General features: G+C 34.8%; 1 protein-coding gene across 2 annotated transcripts; it reads left to right on the plus strand.

The window, feature by feature from the left end:
- The first annotated feature begins 1,952 nt into the window (after positions 1 to 1,952).
- Positions 1,953 to 13,472, plus strand: LOC118037561 (uncharacterized). 2 transcript variants are annotated; one of them, XM_035043559.2, is made up of 18 exons: positions 1,953 to 2,235; positions 2,482 to 2,678; positions 3,823 to 3,961; positions 5,360 to 5,511; positions 5,843 to 5,926; positions 6,019 to 6,081; positions 6,610 to 6,741; positions 6,832 to 7,038; positions 8,255 to 8,374; positions 8,768 to 8,817; positions 9,451 to 9,613; positions 9,732 to 9,869; positions 11,158 to 11,280; positions 11,384 to 11,482; positions 11,715 to 11,804; positions 11,946 to 12,030; positions 12,483 to 12,613; positions 12,812 to 13,472. In XM_035043559.2, exons 2-18 carry the CDS (start codon positions 2,550 to 2,552, stop codon positions 12,953 to 12,955), a joined length of 2,049 nt encoding a protein of 682 aa, XP_034899450.1. In that variant the 5' UTR covers positions 1,953 to 2,235; positions 2,482 to 2,549; the 3' UTR covers positions 12,956 to 13,472. The 2 variants fall into 2 exon arrangements, with proteins under 2 accessions (XP_034899450.1, XP_034899449.1); XM_035043558.2 differs by having other exon boundaries at positions 2,485 to 2,678.
- The last annotated feature ends 7,040 nt before the right edge of the window (positions 13,473 to 20,512 follow it).

The following is a 20,512-nucleotide window of genomic DNA, read 5'->3' on the forward strand; positions in this document are numbered from 1 at the left end:
ATATCATAACCAATTTATGATCATACATTAGGGTTTGATTAAAATATCAAAAACCTATTTTCCAATTTTTTGTTAGGGTCTAGATGTAAACTTCAATATTTGTGCGGTGTAAAATTACACGATAAAGTATACCCTTATGTATTAAATATACAAGGTGTAAATAGATGCGATGCTAAAATTCAGACTTTAGAACGATTATGATTTAACCTAATAAGGTAGAGATTTTCTCATGAAAAGAGATCTATCTTAAACCTTAGAAAAGATCAATGAATATAAACCCGACTTAGAAAAAAACAACCAAACAACAATACAGTTTACCTTAGGTAGGGTGCACAGGAGGTGAAGCGTCTTCTCTTTGCACAATCAGTCCCTTATCTAGACTCTCGCAGACAATAGGTTCTTAGTAACCATAATACTAGGTGGTGATTCCTAAACATTAATTATAATTTTATGATTAAATTTAAAAACCCTTCCCAACACACGACACCTTACACAGGAGGTACAACAGAAAGCCTTTACCATCGATAGATGACGACGCGGCACCCCCGCGACAAGTATAATGTCAAAAGATTAATTTGAAAAACAAATCAAACCATAATAGAAAATATTAAAATGATAAAAAATTAGGTTCATTGTTCACACAATAGCCACAAAAGAGAAATCCTATATGCTTTCATTTTGGTCAATTCGGTCCCTCAATTCTTTTTTTTCTTGCAAGAAATAAAAAAATACTTTTTGCAAAACTAAGAATCTTCATGATGCCAAAATGATTTTTTAACACAATAATAATCTCATAAAAAATAAAATAAAACAAATCATACAACCAAATTCTAAGCCAACATAATATCAAAGGATGGATTTAGAAAAATATCAAAATAAAAAAAAATACAATATTGCCATCTACAATGCACCAAGTCTTGGTGCATAATGGATTACGTAGTAAAATCAACATACCTCTTAGATTTTTCTTAAAGTTTAATGAATTAATAAATTGAACTTGATGTTAATTCAAAAATAATTTTATTATTAATATTAAATATTTTTAAGACCAATCAAGTGAGTGTTTTTTTTAAATAAGTATAGTGTCTTAAAATATACCAAAACTATGACAACTAAAAATTTATTTATCAGAATAGCAAAGTTTTATGAAATGCACAAGTCATATAAGAGCAACTAAAATATTTTTTTGTAATTTGTTTATCAAAATAACACATTTTTAATTTATAACTCCTTGCTAAAAAAAAGCCTAACAAACTCAACAAGTTATATATTCAATGCAAATTTATAATTAATTAAACGTAAATCACATAACATTGAATTTAATTTTATTTCAAGTCAATTTATAACTAAACAAACTCAATTTATAATTAAAAATTTATTTTATTATATCAACAAAATAAATTAAAGAAGGGAAGAGAAAGAAATGATACAATGGGGAGGGGGGAAGAGGTGCTCTATGGAGAGAGAGCAGAATTGCCTATATAAATGTTATTATGATTATTTTTTAAAATACTTTTCATCTAAAAATATATTAAAATAATATTTTTTTATTTTTTAAAAATTATTTTTAAAATTAGTATATTAAAATGATATACAAACACTAAAATAATATTAATTTAAAATAAAAAAATAAAAATTTTTAATTTTTTTTAATATATTTTTGAAATACGGAATTAAACAGCGGAGGAAAGATCAAGAGAGAGAGGGTGAGGGCCAGAAGGAGAAAAGAAAAATAAAAATAAAAATATATATTTTTTAATTTTAATTCGATCGGACACGTAGATCACATAGACGCGCTCATTAACTGTATTATTTTGAAAAAGAAATTTCAACCATGATAGTTTGTGCCAGGCTTTATTCGCTATCCTATTTTTGTAAAAAACTCCAATCAAGGTGCTGTTGAACTAGTTTCTCAAAACTTAAAAATAAACAAAAAAGTAATCTGATTTCTTTTTGCCATTTTTTTTTAAACTACCAAACAATAAAACAATCTCACTATATTTCCATTTGTTTTTCTCCTTGCACATTTGAGCTCCTAACCTCTGTCTCTCTCCTGTCTAGGGTTTCGAACCCAAGAAAAAAAATAAAATTAAGCAAGAACGTTCGCTTACAACTCCCGCTTCATAATTCTAGGGTTTTAATCGGCTGAGAGTCAAAATCTCTCTGCAACAGCCACTTCACGTGCACTCTGTCTGGTCCTTTTGACCGGGTTTTCTCTTCGTTTTCTTGATAACGGTGAGGTTTTGAACTCTTCCTCACTTCCCGCTTTCTATGATTCCTTTTTCACCCTCTAATCTCGGTACTTAGGGTTCAATCAATTGATTTTAAAAACGCAATTTTAATTTTTTTTGAGGAATTAGGTATCTTATTTTTTTTATTAGGTATTAGGTCGATCTCATCTTTTGATAGTTAGTTTAATTTTATAATGTTAATTAACTGAACCAACTGGTGATTCATTATTTTAATTCGGGTTTGCTGCAGTAGGTGCTGTTGCTAAGAAGGGGATTTGAGATTTTTCATGTTGCTTAATGTTGGTTGGTGGATGTTGAATGGTTGTTACCATGGATTTAAATGTTTTGCCGGGGCCTGAAGATAACGAAGATAATTTTGAAGGGAACATAGAAGAACACGGTGCTCCCGAAGAACGGTTTGAGTCTGCTGCTGAAATTGCCCGCCGGGTAATTCTAAATTATATTCTTGCATTTTGTTCTGAGTATCTTGAGTTAGAAGAACGCTTTTTCGTTCTAAATTATATAATGCTCTGGTGAATGAGAATAATCAGGAAAACTTTACTTGAGTTTTGTTATTGTGGAAGAATGAAATATTGCTGTGATGTTTGTCTTGACATTTTTACACGAGGGCTCTTTTTGTGATTGCGAGTTTGGTAATTTTGTTACATGTAAAGTCATTAAAACCAGGTGATTATTGTCGTTTCTCAAGTAATAGGAATTGAAGCAGCTGTAGCTGCATGGAGCTTTGGCATTGGACCCCAATTTATCATATTGTAGCAGTTGGACTAAGTATTTTGATTTATCAGAATTTTAAAAATAATTTGTTTGTTGTCTTCTCTGCTCGGTGCCACTTTAAGAGTGGAAAATGGATTTGTGCCTTGGAATATATCACTTTTCAACCTCAGTAGATGGAAGTCTTAACAATTGCAGATGGCAATCTTTTTTATATAATCAATTCATCAATTTTTTGGGGCTAATATACAAATGTGATTATGCAAGCACGTTGTAACAAAAGGTTGGAGAATTTTATTTCCTTATGGATCTCATTTGTTTTTAAAATGTGAATTTGAGTCCTTGGAGCTTGTTTGATGGGAGGAGAAGAATGTAAAACCTGTAAATTTATTAATTAAAGACTTATTTGTGATCATCAAGTCCCAAGGGAAAATAATAACTTTTCTCTTGTAATAAAGTGTGCACAGCACATTCCCTTACAACTAAGTTAGATAAACACTCAATTGACATGTTAGCATTACTATTTTCAATGCTGTGGGATGGAACACCTAGAAGTTGTTTAATACTGTGGCAGAGGCACTCTTCATTTGATTGGGGTTCAAGTATTTTAATTGCTAACATCTTTTGTGGACTCTGAATAGAATGAAGGAGAGATTTAGCTGTCCGTTCTATTGACAGATTTCTAGATTAATTTTCTTTGGGGTCAAGTTGACAGTCTGTTTTACCTCTCTCGCTCAATCCCACATATGGGTTTTCTTTTTTCCTTTTTTTTTTTTGGATGATTAATATGCCATTATGTTGCATTTGTTTGTGCTCTGTATTCATGCATGACTGTTGATCTTATGTTCATCCTGATTAGGAGCGTGAAGAAAGACGCAAACGTTTGAGAAATGAAAATTTGGAAGACAGACCTGCGCATGTGTCTCGGCAACCAGTGCATGATCATCTTTTCCCATCTAAACACTATAAATCTTATGACAAGAGTAAACTTCCTGCTGGTAAGTTTCTTATCTAATTACTCTATGCAGAAATGGCTTCTGTGGTTTGCATTACAGATGGTTTTTAACGGTGTTCACTGATTTCATTGCCATATGTTGAGTTATCCATTAGAGGTGTACGTTGCTGCCTTACTATGTTCCTGAGTATCAATCCGTCGTTGATTGTTTGTTGGTTAAATTTGCACTTATTGGTGGATCTTGCTTGCTACTGAAAAAATGTAAAAAATATTTTATGAGACCAAATTGTGTGTTTCTTTTGATACTTATAAGCAGCAGGATATTTGTGAGTCCCTTTGGGCTGACACGCTAGTCCTCTATTGTCTGGGATTAGCCATATGAAGGTGTAATTATTTTTTCTTGTTCTGTTGTACCATGGCTGCCTGTCTTGGAGTAGCTTAATCATCAGTTCTTCACCAATCGGATAACTAAAATGTTTAGCAAGAAGGTGGAGCAGCATTCACCACTTCCAAGATAGCTTTTCAATTACATGATTGTTTAGAATTTTAGATGTTCTTAGATATTTTATTACTTGGTAGCATAGTTTTATTTCCTATCACAGTGGTATTGTTTCAGCAATTCATTTTTTCATATTAGTATTGATTGCTTTCGTTTATTCTTGAAGAATTTTTATTTCTATCTGGTTTAGTTTCGGCATCAATATAAGAGCACCTCCTATGGATAAAGGTCGCTTATATGATGATTGACAATTAACTGTAGTACTGTACTATTGGAAGATCTTTGCATTTTCTTCTTTCTCTTCTGTTTTTTTCTCCCATTTCTCTCCATATCTTTTCCCTTACCTGCTTTTCCATCTTACCTCACCAGGTTAATAACAGGACCGTGTTGCATTTGTATGTTATTAGTGCTACAGAAACATACTTCTTAGCATCAGAGATTGATGAATTAAATGTACTGGAGATAATTACACTGATGAAAATTTAAAGGCTATTCCCTGGAAGTCCAACATAATTTTTTCTTGTATTACCATGGCGATTCCCTTTGTTGATGACCTTTGTCAATAAAGTCTATTTTTGGCCAAGTATTAGGAAACCAGTTGTCATCTTGTTTTGCTGATATTAATGAACAGTTCTGCTAATGTGTATTTGGCCTGGTAGTGTACCTTACTGCAGAGACAGAGTATGGGGAGGATTTGGATGTCTTTGTTAGCTTAAGACCTTAGAGAAGGGGGGAAAAGGAAAATAAAAAGATATCTATGAATGGTTCTCTGAGTTGTGGTCTTCTGGCTTTCTCCTTTCAGCTATTCACTGGATTTCTAAGCTTTTGATTGGTCCATGTTGGTGAAACCTTGTTCTACACTTTCCTTAGTTTAAGGACAGTGTGACTGTATCATCTCAGTATCATTTCTTTCACTCAATAATTTGCTATCCATAATTGCAGGCTGGTTGGACTGTCCTGCATTTGGCCAGGAGATAAATTGTATCATTCCTTCCAAGGTTCCACTTGGCGAAGCCTACAATGACTGTATTCCTCCTGGTAAAAGATATTCTTTTAAACAAGTCATTCATCAACAAAGAGTTTTAGGAAGGAAAGTAAGTACCTTGAACTTGAAAGTCATTTTTACTTCCCTTGATTCCTAGTAAATCTCGTCTATTATGAGAGGGAATAATACTGTCATGAGCACTCAATTAATTTAATAAGAACCCGACATTTTCTGAATCAGCCATATTATCAATCTAAAAGAACTAGATTAGGGGAAAAAAGTTCCACAATTTAGCAGGGTCACATTGCCACTCAATTTAAAATTGCAAATAACTTTTTCCCTTGGTCATGTGCATGTTTCTAACAGTGTAGATTTACGTTAAGGAGTTACGAAGAATATATTATCTTGAACAATTCTAAGTCTATCCACTGAATTTTCAGCTTGGTCTGGTGATTGATTTGACAAATACTACCCGCTACTATTCAACAACAGATTTGAAGAAAGAGGGTATCAAGCATGTCAAGGTGAGTTGGCAATGACAACCATTTTCTTCAGTCTCTGTTTTTTACTGTAGAGCAGCTTACCTGAAAATAGCTTATTTTCTTTCATTTTCCAGATATATTGCAAGGGGCGTGATGCTGTACCGGAGAATACAGCTGTAAATACCTTTGTTTATGAGGTATGCTTCTTTTGCAATACCTTCTCAGGTTTTCTATGTCTTTTTCCTCCATTGGATCTTTTTGTAGCGTATGTCTTTTCCCACATTTGGTATTTTGCACAGACCACTAGCTTTGTTTCACGGTAGTCTGCACAGTGTTAGTTTTTTTCTATGCTATTAAGCTATCACTGTTATGAATCTCAAGTTGTGTACTGCAATGCTAGGATAGAGCATCATATTGGAACCACAAAGCTCAAATGTGAGCATGAGTTTGATTGTGAACATGTGTGCTATGTCTAAACCTTCATATGTGTGTTTGTTACAAGAAGTTGTTGATCATGATTCTTCCTTTTAACCAAGTCAAAACTGTCACCCCCCCCCCCTATTCCCAACAAAACAGAATCAACCGTGCCCTACCTAACTGGGATATTTATCGATCCACATAAAGGCAGCATATCCTTCTCTCATGAATCATTTATACCTAAACATGCTGTGTTAAATGAGTGTAATATTATACTAAACAATCATGCATTTATAAAACCTTTTCAGGTCATGCAATTTCTCTTGCGTCAGAAACATACAAAGAAGTATATTCTTGTCCATTGTACACATGGGCATAATCGCACAGGATATATGATAGTTCATTATCTAATGCGTTCTCAACCAATGTCTGTCACTCAAGTAAGTTTCCAATGTTTCCTTTTATGTGTATCTCAATTGGTTTTATTCCGCAAACTATATGTTTTGAAACCTCCTTTGCTAATGGTGCAGGCAATAAAAATATTTGCTGATGCACGTCCTCCAGGAATATATAAACCAGATTATATTGATGCCTTGTACTCCTTCTATCATGAAAGAAAGCCAGAAATGGTTGTATGCCCACCAACTCCAGAATGGAAGAGGTCTTCTGAATTTGATCTCAATGGCGAGGCAGTGCCTGATGATGATGATGATGGAGGTTCAGCTAAGAACCCGCATGTATGCAAATTCTTTGATCTAACATCTAGTTGTCATATATATATATATATATATATTGTGGTGGCATGATATAAACAGGTGGTGTAGTGGATGTTTTTTTGCATATAACTGGCAGTTTCTGCATGAGAACTAATTTTGGAAATGCTGGCTTTAGTGGAAACTATTAGAAAATCTAATTATTATTCAAGTCAACAAATAAAAATGTGGCAGCAGCACAGTGACAGATGTATTGTTGGTAATGATGCTCAGCTGTGATCAGCTGCGTCTCAGTTTTTGATCTTTCATTTGGAGTTGTTAACTATTTAGGACAAGAATGGCCGTAGTTCTAGTGACTCTGAGCATCATGATATGTAAAATTGAATTCAAAGTGTAGTGATTCTTGAATTTGTTGTCAAATATTTTTCTTTGCTTTGCATGAGTTTTACTGACATTTTAGAGTTAAGAGACATGTCTTAGATTTCAAGTTGCATGGGGATCTTTTTCTCTCCTTTAATGATGTGAAGGATGGACTGCTGTTATGCCTGTCTCATTGTTTGAAGAAGTCTAGGCGATTGAACATTTTAAAATATGGTGATCTGTAGCAAGTAATATTAGAAGGTTCTTATACACGACAATAACATAGTGGCTCCCTGATGATAGGCCAGCATCCCTAACTTTTGATTGCATGCTTAAAATTCAGATGAGTAATATTTCACTGGATTTTTCCTATAATTTTTCCATGTGGATTCAGATGCAGTTTTTTATATCCTTCTTTTTTAGAAGCTGCTCTTGTTTTTTTTTTTTTTTTTTCAATTGAAATTAAAAGAAGAAGAAGATGGTTTGGTTATTCCATTAAGGAAGTTTTAAACTGGATGCTCGAGTTCTGCATTACCCTTTATACTAGCAAGAAGGTGATCGGTGGTTGCATGCATTAGAGACTGATGCTGAGTTTAGACGGAAAGTTTTGTTGTTAATTATTTTAAACTTTTAGTGTTATTTTTCTTTCATTGGCCAAACATAAATGTTGCATGTTGAAATGCATCGTAGAAAATTTTTGAAATGAAATTTATGGTGATGTATTGCTATAACAAATTGATGGGCGGTTCACGTCTTTTGTTTTTTCCTCTTCCTTTGCTTTATGAATTCTTATGTATGGCCTCTCATTTAGCTTAAATCTCCCTACGAATATGTAGCATCCTGTTTGTTTTGATTTTGTGCATTGCATTTACCATTTCAGGACAATCATGAGATGGATGTTGTAATGACAAATGATGATGTTCTGGGGGATGAAATACCTAATGACCAGCTCGATGCACTGCGGCAGTTCTGCTGCCAAACGCTTAAGCTGAATGTTCCTGTAATACTTCTTTGCCTCTCTTTAAACTTTTTTTATGCTGCTCAATAATTGTTATATTTTAAGATATCTTAGATTTGGTTTAGCACCCATGTCTTTTTGCTCCTCTAGTTACCTTGTACTGATATGCATTGTCTTGATCATTTCGTTCAAGTGTGAATTCAGTTTTCTCCCTGGAATATGTTTTTCACACATCCTGCACCTCCTAGGTTTCATGTACAAATGCCATTAGTTGTTTTTTATTTTCACATAAAAAATGATTGAAATTTGATTGTGGAATGTATCCTGATAATGGGTGAAAAAATGTTGTTCATAACTTCTTAATTTTTGAAATCTTGAGCTTGAAATATCTTCATTCAGACTTCATTTTGTACTGACTTTTTTCTTAAATTTCAGGGAAGAGGAAAACCAATATTCCCTGGGTCACACCCTGTTTCTCTCAGCAGGTCCAAACTGATTTTATTTATTTATTGTTATTTTGTGTTTTGTTTTGGTATGCTTTGATATACATATTAGGTGGAGGAGCTTCAGTTTTTTGAGTTAGGATCTCTATAACTTAGAACAGAGGTGCCTCTAATCACCATCTTTTAAACTATGATTTAGACATGCAAGGGTATGAAAGAAAACCTAATATTTATGTTCTCTGGATGGAAAATTGCCATGGTTTAGGTTAATAACTCAAAACCATTGAATATGATAATCTTCAATGGTAATTATTAAAAATGTTATAGTAATGGTGAAGGGAAGCTGAGATTTTATTGAGCAAATGAAGTCCTGGCATTATGATCGATAACTGAATATTGCTGTCAATTGTATTTCCTACAACCTGAATAATATTTAGGGGAAATAGACAGCGAACTATTTACTGAATTTGTACTGTTGCTTTTATATAACTTATAACACATCATATATAAAATATATTTTAGTTTGCGTCGGCTTTGGAGTGGTATTTGTTCATGGGTTATTATAGTGTATACCAATTTGGCTTACAGTGACCATGGAGCTTATGAGCCTAGTTTAACTTAATTTTTTTCTTGGTGTCACTTAATAAGAAAAGGATTTAATTTTGCGGCATGCAGGGACAACTTACTGCTGTTGAGGACGCGTTATTATTATGCAACATGGAAGGCTGATGGAACAAGATACATGATGTTAATTACAGTGGATGGGTGTTTTTTGATAGATAGGGATTTTAAATTCCGAAGGGTACAGATGAGGTTTCCTTGCAGATACACCAATGAAGTATGCATCTACTCATTTCTTCTTCTAGGATGGTTTCTTTAGGACTCTCATTTGTATAGTTCTTGACATCTTGCTCAGATGATCTTCAATATGACTGCTTTTGTCTTGTTTTGATAAGGGTCCAGCTGATAAGACACACCACTTTACGTTACTTGATGGGGAGATGATTATTGATACTTTGCCAGACTCGCAGAAGCAGGAGAGAAGATACCTTATCTATGATATGATGGCGATCAACCAAGTGTCTGTCACAGAGGTTAGATTTACAATGAAATTTATGGACATTAAATTCTTTTTACAGATCAAAGTCACTTATTCTTTTGTTTTCATTCCTCCCCTAAAGCAAAGAGAACCATCAGAGAGTTTTTGTGAGAGCTATATATTTATTTGTCTATTTTAAATGAAGTTAGTGGAGCAATATTTGGTCATTTAATGAGGGCAAACCTTATGGGCAAAGCTGGGGTAATTTTGTACGATGTTAGGGGCAATTGAAGACTTTCAATTTTGTTTTGGGTAGGGGAGGGGGAAATGTTTACTTCATCAATTTAATTCTGTAATCGGGAGATTTTATCTGGTGGGGCAAAAAACCTGGAAGTTTACCACGTGGTGCATGGTGTTATTTTGTGGGGGCAGTGTGGGCTATTTTTCCCACTCTGGATCTGTCCCCGGTGGTGCAGAATTGATTTAAATTGTGCAATCATGAAGTGCATTCATGTGCCATTGGTGAAAACTTTTAACAATTTATCCGATTCTGTTTAAGCCTTTGGTCAGTATATTCTTGAACATCACCCCCATCTTTGGCTGCAATTTTGGGGATTCACAACCAATGTCATAAAGATGCAGGTTTACGTGCCTGAAAGTTAGGGATGACTTGAAAGGGGGATGACTTTCTCTTCACGTGCTTTTAACAAATCAGCACTAAGCACTGCAATACGAGGCTTTTCTCTGAAGCTGGCTGATAAAGATGGTTTTCACCCTGCTTTAGCTTTGTGATAAGAGTAGTTTACCATATAAATGGAAAGCACTGGACAAGTTGGATTGGATCTCTTAAATGCTGGTGTGAGTGTAAACACCAAAAGAGATGTGTTTGAGAATTCTTTCAGATTTCTTCAGTGATTGGAAGCAGGTTAAAGGGCTGTGTGGGCACCAATATAAGCTGCCAATCAGCTCATAAAGAATAACTGGGAATGTGGAGAAACCTGTTTGTATCCTAGCCAACCATTTGATAACCTTTTTTCATTGATCAGCAGTTGCTCTAGAATTGATTTTGTTTCCCCGGAGTACAAGGAGAAAAACATGCTCATATGGCATTTTCTATTTAATTATTTTGTTTGTTTGTATTTGCAATGATCTCTTCCTAATCATTTCAACTGATTTTCTGGGATATAGTTTGAAGAGGATTTTGGGTAATTAGAATCATTCATTATGCTGTGCTTGTTTAAGGAACACATACCAGAGTATACTGTATGCCTCCAATCTAATAAAATGCTTTTCTTTCATTCCATCTACTAATTATAGGCTTTGATGATCAATTGTTTCTGCAGCGGCCCTTTCATGAACGATGGAAGATGCTTGAAAAAGAAGTGATCGAGCCCCGGAATTATGAACGCCATAACATTTACCAGAGTCGAAATCCATATTATAGATATGACCTGGAACCTTTCAGGGTATGAGAAGATTTTGTCTTGAGTTTGCAATATATGATACTTGTCCCCTCTTATTTTATTTCCTAATTATGTTTTTTTTTTGGTTTTTTTAATTGTTTACCAGGTGAGAAGAAAGGATTTCTGGCTGCTTTCTACTGTTACCAAGCTCCTAAAGGAATTTATTCCAAAGCTTTCACATGATGCAGATGGTCTTATTTTTCAGGTGACAAGGATGGCTTTTTGAACTTTTTGCACAACTCATCCTTTGGAGATTGTTTCCCGATGTTGTGGTCCTGTGAATGATCTAATAAGTATCATTTGAACACAACACCCAAAAATTCTGTATACATTGCACCTCTCACATATCATACAGTAAAAGACTTGTCATGTGTTAGATGCTTTTTATAGTGTTATTCCATTTTGAACAAGAGATTACTCATGATCTTATGTGCCAGGGTTGGGATGATCCTTATGTTCCTCGCACTCATGAAGGCCTTTTGAAGTGGAAATATCCTGAAATGAACTCAGTTGACTTTCGATTTGAGGTGTGTCTGTCAACATCACCAAACTTTAGCTGCCAACTCTGATGTTTTTGTGTTTTCCATCTTCATCCATCCCTTTGATGTATCGGCTTGAAATTCTCAATTGATGTTTTCATCCTGATATTTAGTTGCATGTATTGACAGGTTGATGATGATGATCGTCAGTTACTTTATCTGAATGAACGGGGGACAAAGAAACTGATGGAAGGCCACAGAGTTGCATTCAAAGGTTGATGTGATTTTTCATGCATCTTGATTTCACAAGTTTCGTTCCAGTATAGAAAATCCTGAATTATCACTTTACGCAACCCTTGTATTGATATGGAAAACACTGGGATTTCAGTTGATAACCTTAGGTGCCTTTGATAATCTATTCCAGCTGTTGCTAACCATTTGCTTGGTGAATGTGATGTTAGGGAGGTTATTTATTTTTTTATTTTTGAATAGTGGGTATTTTGCCGTTCAGATTGGCAAATGCGGTATTCCTTGTTAATGCAAGCAATTGTATGGGTGCCCTTTGCCTTGAGCTGAATCCCATTTTCACATGCTCGTGTTTTTTCATCTGGGCATGCTCTCAGCCTGCTATACATTCATTTCGTTTTCTTTGTTTCATTTACCTGGTTTTTTTTTGGCTTTCAATTTATTGTTCCGGTTCTTACTCCAAGACCTAAAAACTTGCAGGTGATTTAGATCCCTCTTCATACTCAGGGAAGATAATTGAGTGTTCTTGGGATTCAGAGGAACATGTATGGGTCTGTATGCGGGTGCGGACTGATAAATCAACACCCAATGAGTTCAATACCTACATGAAGGTCTGTTCTATCACCTTTATATGCACACATATCTGTATGTATATGTGAATTCTGATGCATGTAAGTTGCATGTATTTGCCATGCTTTAATTAATATGCTACTATAGTATCTATTTGACATTCTTCCTCAACCTCTTTTATGTTTTTGATGGATTACTCTTTACTGGACTAAATGAATCTTCCTGCTGATTCTTAACAGGTGATGCGAAGCATCAAGGATAATATAACAGAGGATGTGTTGTTGAATGATATTTACGAGATCATTCGCCTGCCCATGTATGCTGATAGGATCAGGATTGAGAGTAAAGCTCAGCAGCATGCAAATGCATCTCGGCGTAGATGATGGACAGATTGGTAAATAGCCACCATGTTTAAATTGCCAGGGGAACAAGAAGAATCCAATACTGACCTTTGATGCTTGCATGCTCTGGGTCTTTGCTGGTTTTACTTGGTTGAAGTTGGGTATGTACTGGAGCTTATCGTCTGGAGGTCACCGTGATGTTATGTTATTAGTTATAGCTCTATTGAAAGCCACCCAGTGGGTGCTGTGCTGGTGAGTTGTATGATCCAGTTAGTGCGCACTAAAATAGTTTTCTGCATCAGACCCATACTATGTCTTTATCATAGTTGCTCAGATAAGGAAAATTAGGATTAGGGTCATGGTGTATATTCTTATAATTTCTCTTTTTTATCTAGTGATTTAAAAGTTAGCCATTTATCTTTGGTTGCAGAACCAAGTTCCCAAACATGGTTTTCACCTTTTCTCTTGATGTGAATATGTTTTGGAAATCGGCGACACGGGCTGCTTATGCTTAATCTATGTTCTGCCTTCTGTCCAATGTTACTTTCCTTTTGGTCGAGTCTGTTGTTATTCTGTTGTTTGTGCAGCATGTCTTTAGCAAGCTGTCACTAAAATGGTTTTCTGCATCAGACCCATACTATATGTCTTCAGACTTTCAGTCCACAGCGAGGAAGAGAGGTGTTTTCCCATTACCCTTCGTTTCCCTTTACCTTTACTGGAACCTCAGCCTTGATATGGGTGAATGTTTATTTTTTAAAGTATTTTTTATTTGAAAATATTTTAAAATAATATATTTTTTTAAAAAATTATTTTTTATATTAATATATTAATATATTAAAAATATAAAAAAATTAATTTAAACTTTTTTAAAAAATTTACCCAACTCCCAACGAGTCTAGTCAATCAATGTGTCAATCAATGTGATTGAATTATTAACATCCACTACCTATTTAGAGGCCAGGTCTGGTATGTGGTTAGATGTTTTTTTTTTAGTGCTGGAAACAGTGTTTTAAAACCTGGACCGGCCCGGCGGGTCGACCCGGGATCCGGGCTTGGGACCGGTCTGGGTGGAGGCAAAAAACCGTTTGGGAATTGGCCCGGGGAAACCTGGTTGACCCACCGGACCCGGTCCACCCGGTCAAACCCGGGTGAGACTCAAATCAATTTTTTTTTTTTTATATTGCCAGTTATTAAATGACGTCGTTTTGGCCTTTTAAAAGGCCAAAATGCTAAAAATTGAAGACAAGAAGAACAAAATAATATCAGTTCCAAAACTTACAATTTGCAAACCTAATTGAAACCAGCTGATCGCAGAGGACGTCTTGACAGAGGAGCAGAGGACTTCCCGTCGCTTCCTGCTGTTGTCGCTACCTCTTCTCTTCCTTCGACCTCCGCGTCCTGGCCTGTTGCACCTGCTGCCTCTTCTGGGTAGTATTGCAACTACTTTTTCTTTGATTCTTTTTATTTCATATCACTGTTAAGCCAAAAATAAGAAAGCTTTCGATTCAATCCGTCCTAGCTCTTGTCTAAGGATTCGAAGCTGGCGAAGTAGTAGAAGTCGTCTCATATCACTGTTAAACTGCTCCTTTTGCATCATGTTTTAAGTGCACAGACAACCTGTAAACCAGTATCTATATAACCTTGGAAGAGAAATCCTAAGCATTACATTGAGTTTTAGCTTCAAATACTCTGTCAAATAAAAGGACATGAAGCTTAAGTTTCCAGCTAGACTTTTTGGTAGTTGGCTATGCGAATGCGACTTAATGTTTACCATTTTCTGTATGGCTCACTTAATTGAATAATTATCTGTAGTGTTTTTTTTTTGGGTTGACCCGGGTCAACCCATCTGACCCGTGACTCGATCACTTGACCGGGTTAATGATCGGGTCGGGTTTCAAAACTATGCCTGGAAATGTATTTTGAAGAAAGAAAGAAATTTGTTATTATAGAATTAAATTTGAAATACAAACTAAATTTTATTTTTGATGGAAGAGCAATTAAAAAGAAAAATTAATTTAATAAAAGAACGGGAAAAAAATAATCAAAAGAATGAATTAAAATTGAAATAAAAATAATCTTTTGATTGAAGAGCAAAGTTAAGAAGAAATATTATTTTCATAAAAAAAAATTAAAAGAATGATGATTAAATTGAAAAGTATAACAAATCACAAATTAGGATTAAAGAATGCAATTGAAAACAAATTAAAATTTTATTAAAAGCTACGAAAAAAAAATAAAAATAAAAAAAATAAGGATAAAAGTGAAAATTTCTAGAAATTAGAGGATAACAATAAAAAATTTTCATGGCCATCGTGAATCTTGAGGGGAGGAGAGAAAAAAAACAAAAAAATTATCGCGGGATGCGAAACCTGTCACAGTTGATCACACGCGTGGACCTAAAAAGAAGAGGACACTGCCAACAACATAATGGAAGGGAGATTTTGGCTATCAGGAGACACTATACGCTCCGTTTAAAGGATGTGAACATATGCACTAACAACCTTTTGATTTTTATATTTATTTAATTATCGAATTGCCTCCCAACTGACTTGATAATAACAAAAAACTCCATTATGGAAATACAAAAAAGCCTCTTGATGTTTGTTTTTTTATTTTATTTTTTTTTTCTTTTAATAACATTTTAATTGTTTCAATGTGCTTTTGAAATTGAAAAAGATTTATTTGTTTTAGTTCAATTTAATAATGACTGATAGGACTTGTGAAAATACATTAATGCTTCTCATAGTTAGTTTTAAGTTTTGTTATGGGAAGAGCAAAATTGTGTAAACATGATTATAAAAGTTTTGTTATGGGAAGAGCAAAATTGTGTAAACATGATTATAATAAACAATGTTTTCACTCACAGTGTTCATTGTTTTCCTCTCTTGTTTTAGGTTTTGTTACTTAGTGGTTCAAGGGGAGAAATTTTATCATGGCTTAAGAGCAACTACCACTAATTAATAAATAGAGAAACGAAAAGGATTAAAAAATATATATTTCTAGACTAGATCAAAATGTAAAAAATATATATTTCTAGACTATAGATGGAAATACTTAAATATATTTTGGTGAGATTGACCGTTATTTTTTTCTTTCATCTTTTTTCTTTATATCTTAATTCTGCATTATTATAAAATTTATTGTTTATGAGAAAGTGAAGGTTAGATAAAGAGAGGGGAGCAAGTAGGACAACAAAACTCAAATCATCCATTTGATTATCAAGTTAGGTTAAGAAAGGAAAGAGAGTGTTGATGATTGAAAATAATTAAGGAAAAAGAATCACTATAGTTCATGCTTTTGTCATTTTCAATCGTGTGATCAATATGCTCAGAAATGGGATTTAAGTGTTTGGAAAGTGAATGATCACACGTTCATGTCATTATTTAATTTCTAAGAATTGGAAGAGTAGAGGGTTGGTGGTAGAAGTCTCAATTACTACAAAACAATCTTTTCTTGTAGGGTTTAGGGACCTTTCAATGATTAAGTTAGTGACTTTACAGTAAAAGATTGCAATAAATGAGGAGAAGATCATTAAACTCTAAGAACAAGAATGTTTGCTTTTAGCTTTTGTGTGATAAATGCTTTTGAGAATGTTTTATAAAAGAATAAATATTATGAACCCTTTAACTGTACGGTTCAAAAAGTATTTATGGTCCTTGTTTTTTGAACCTTATTATTTTGCTAAAGGGGTTACAAGTCTTTTCCTATTGAATATCTTGGTAAGGAAAAAGTCCCTTACATCAATATTAATGATATTGGAATTGTCTTCTTACACATCATTAATGCTGATGGACAAATAATAGAGCTATAAAAAACTTTTATATCTTATTTCATATACAACATTAATATTGATAGGAATAACCATTTCTTAGAGTTAATTTTGATTGAAATATAACTAGCTCTTAAAGAACTTTTTTATACTTTTAGGTGTAGGGAAATGACTATTCTAAGCTCTTTTAAAGGTCCTAGGGATAGCCTTGCGACCCAACATGAGGCCAAAAAAACCATTGATTATATGTTTGGATCTAAAATGATTATAAACTCAAGGATTTTAGATCTAGCATCTTTCTAGACCCACATGTGTTTAGACTCAGCATGTAGCCGAGCGTGAGAGATTTAGGTCTAGAGTCTTCTGAGATCCATATGTGCTTGGACTCGGCATGTAACCAAGTCCAAGGGAGTTGGGGTTGACGCCTTGCTAAACCCACATGTATTTGTGCTCTACATGTAGCTAAGTCTAAGGTTGTTAAGTGTGTTGGGTCTGACATCTTGCGAGACTTACAAGTGTTTAAACTAAGCATGTAGCTGAGCCTAATGGTATTGGGTGTGTTGGGTCTAATATCTTGTCAGCTCCAAATGCATTTGGCTTCGATTCGTAGTTGAACCCAAATGTTTCATGGCTAGAAATAAAACTAGACGTACGTCACCTGGACTTGGTATTTTGTCAATACATAAAGAGTTGCGTATAAAATATGTTGATCCATAAATAGCCCCCAAGTCTTTGCGTATTCAATATATAAAGATTTTGAAAAAGTCATCTTTAATGAAATACTTTTTACCTTTCCAATGACATTTGTCTGTCTCATGTAGAGTTGGGATCCTTGTGGCCAGATGACTCGTTCTTATTTGGAAGATGCCTTTTGAGAAGCAAAATGACAGCCTGCATTAACATAAAAATTAAATAGATTTCTAGAGATATGAGATGACATGACAGGTCATCCATTAAACAATAAGAGTGAAAAGTTATTTCCTTTCTAATCCTAGTCATTTATCTTCTTTTTTCTTTTACTTTCTCTTTTTGTGATATCTGTAAAAACAAATTTGAAGATTTACTAAGCAAGCCATGCTATTTCTGAGAAGAAGTTGTCATTCTTGGTACTTCCACTTAACAATTTCCTTTTTCTTTTAATCAAAACCAAATGAACCATTATAAAGTTAGGCTTGACCTTAGTAGGAAAGACATTGCTTTCTCTAGCAAAGAGTTTAGATTATGACCAAAAACTAGACGAAGCGACAGGGGACAAGGGTCCACTAGACGGGGGCTAAAGATTAGAGAAGGTGGAACTTTAGTGTCCATCTCTAGTAGGGGGAAAATAGTTCTTATCATAAAAAAAGACCTTTCTTTAATGCTATGAGGGAGTCACGAGGAATAAAAAGGCTACCCTAAATCACCGAGGGTTCCTAGTGCTTTAGGCATCGAGGAGGTGGCTTTTGCCTATGTTTGATAGCCTGAAGAACATATGGCTTAATTTCCCTCCAGTGACAAAAGGATTAGTCAAGAGACCTTGGATTCCGCGCGGGGCCATTACAAAAATATAGCCCTTGTATGCATGTATAAATTAGAGTACTCTTTCCCTTTTGAAGGGTTTATAAAGGACATCTTTAGGTATTATAGATTGGGCTTAGGCCAACTGCACCCCAATAAATGGGTGATCTTGTCAACTTTTGATAAACCTTTTGAGGACCTGTTACCAACTAGTTACGGTCTAAGCCTGAACGAGAAGAAATTGTGTGATGTGTTGCCCTTAGCCTCAACCGAGTATGATATCAACATGATGGCCAAAGAGCATTACTAAGCCATATTGCAAATTATACAACCTTATTATCCTTTATTTTTGTTCATCTAAGTTCATTTCTGATTTCGCTTATATACAGGGTTAACAATTAAGGAAAAAGGATAAAGTTTAACTAGATTTGCACAGGGAAGCTTATTTACAATAAGGAGGGGGTCCTCGTCTCTTAATGTGAGTGAGATCGTTACTAGAGAAGAGATGGAGCATGGCCCCATCATCATTGATGGGCTTTATATTTTTAAGGATCTGATTCATAAGAGAGCAATGACAAGGGCTAGGATTTCTGCAGCAATGGAAGCTAAGGTAAGCCGTACTTTCCTAGCTGGGGTCAAACATATCTAACCCCTCTTGAAGTTATTATGGGTGTTGCTGCCTATTTTAAGAAAAACATTGTCTTCACCCCTATTGTGACTAGGGCTTTGGCCTTGTTTGTTGTCGATACACGACGTCGGGCGACGACTCCATATCATTTTTGTTTATTTAACAAAAAGATTTTTTTATTTTTATTGGGGAAATGAAAATTTTATTGGAGTCGCCATCTAGTAATTTGAGGGAACTAGAAATCCCAAATTAAACACTGGTTCCAGAGATTCGGGTACTGGGTTAGTTATGATTAAGGGAAGGTAGACACCACCCTTAAAACATCCTTTCAAAAGAAAGGTTACCCTTACTTGTGTGTTTTTTATTTGATTTAAATGCTATTATATTTCGAGCTTATTTGCAATTTCATTTTTTTTTAAATAGTTAACGTCGGTCCCTAAAAATAAGAGACGCGTTAAAAAAATGACATCAGTCCCTAAAAATAGAAGACTTGTCTAAAATTATATCGACGTTCAACCCTAAAAAGGAGAATTGCGTCTGAGTTACAAAAAAGAACAAAATTTATGGATATAATCCATATTTGTTTGGTATTTAAACTTTTTATTTGACATCGGTCCTTTTCTATAAAAAGAGACGTGTCGACAAACATCGTTCATAGAAGATGCGTTGAAAAAAATAACATCAGTTCCTAAAAATAGAAAACTCGTCTAAAATATTGACGTGTCAACAAACAACTTTCGTAAGAGAAAATCACATTTTTTTTAAAAATGATTTTGGGGTTTTTTTTATTTTTAATTTTTTTTTAAATATTATAATAAACACACACACACACACATATAATTCACGTCCTGCATGAACAATAGGACGTGAATTATAATTCACGCCTACTGTTCACACATGAACAGTAGGGAAGGAAGAAGAAGGCGAAGGGAAGAAGAAGAAGAAGAAGAAGAAGAAGGATGGCTTACCTGGCTGAAGGGTCGTGGCTACCGTCACTATTCTGGCTGAGGAAGGTGTGGTGCCAGTGGTTGCAACGGTGGAGCTGGAGGAAGAGACGTTGATGGCGTCGGTTTCCTGTGGCAGAGGAAGAAAGAAGAAGAAAAAAAAAACGCGGGAGGGGCTGTAGCGAGGAGAGAGAAACCGATGGTGGCTCTTGGTGGTAGGCTGGTGGTTGCGTTGGCTGCCTGTGGTGTAGATGATGGTGGGAAGACCGGTGATGAGGGTGGTGGTGGCTGAAGGCCACGGTGGAGAGAGAAAGAAAGAAGAAATGTGCAGAAACCAGAAGAAAAAATGATTTTTTGGCTGAGTTGGGACCCGATTTTTCCTTTTTTCTCAGGCCATGAAATCCACCTCTATTTATAGGCGGTGGAAGAGGGCAATCTTGTCTACATTGAGGAAAAATTTCAGCCCTTGATTCAGTTGGGAAGGATCCCAACCATTGGCTCAAAGTAGGTATCATGAGTTGAAAATCTGCAGACAAAAGCTGATTGAGTAAGCCTCTTTAGGCTGTCACCAGTGCTAATATATTGTCCTTTAGCCCAACCTGATCACATAGGGTTGTAGAAAAACTACAGAGGATCCGTTTCATATAAGATTTGTCAAATTTGGTAGATGTTAGGTACATTAAATGCAGCTGTAAAGTAGTCAATCAGACCAGCTTTTTCAGAAAAAAATAAAATCTGCTTACAAAAGCTGATTGAGTAGG

The sequence above is a fragment of the Populus alba genome, chromosome 16 (assembly GCF_005239225.2).
Source record: "Populus alba chromosome 16, ASM523922v2, whole genome shotgun sequence".
In the NCBI taxonomy this organism is placed as follows: Eukaryota; Viridiplantae; Streptophyta; class Magnoliopsida; order Malpighiales; family Salicaceae; genus Populus; species Populus alba.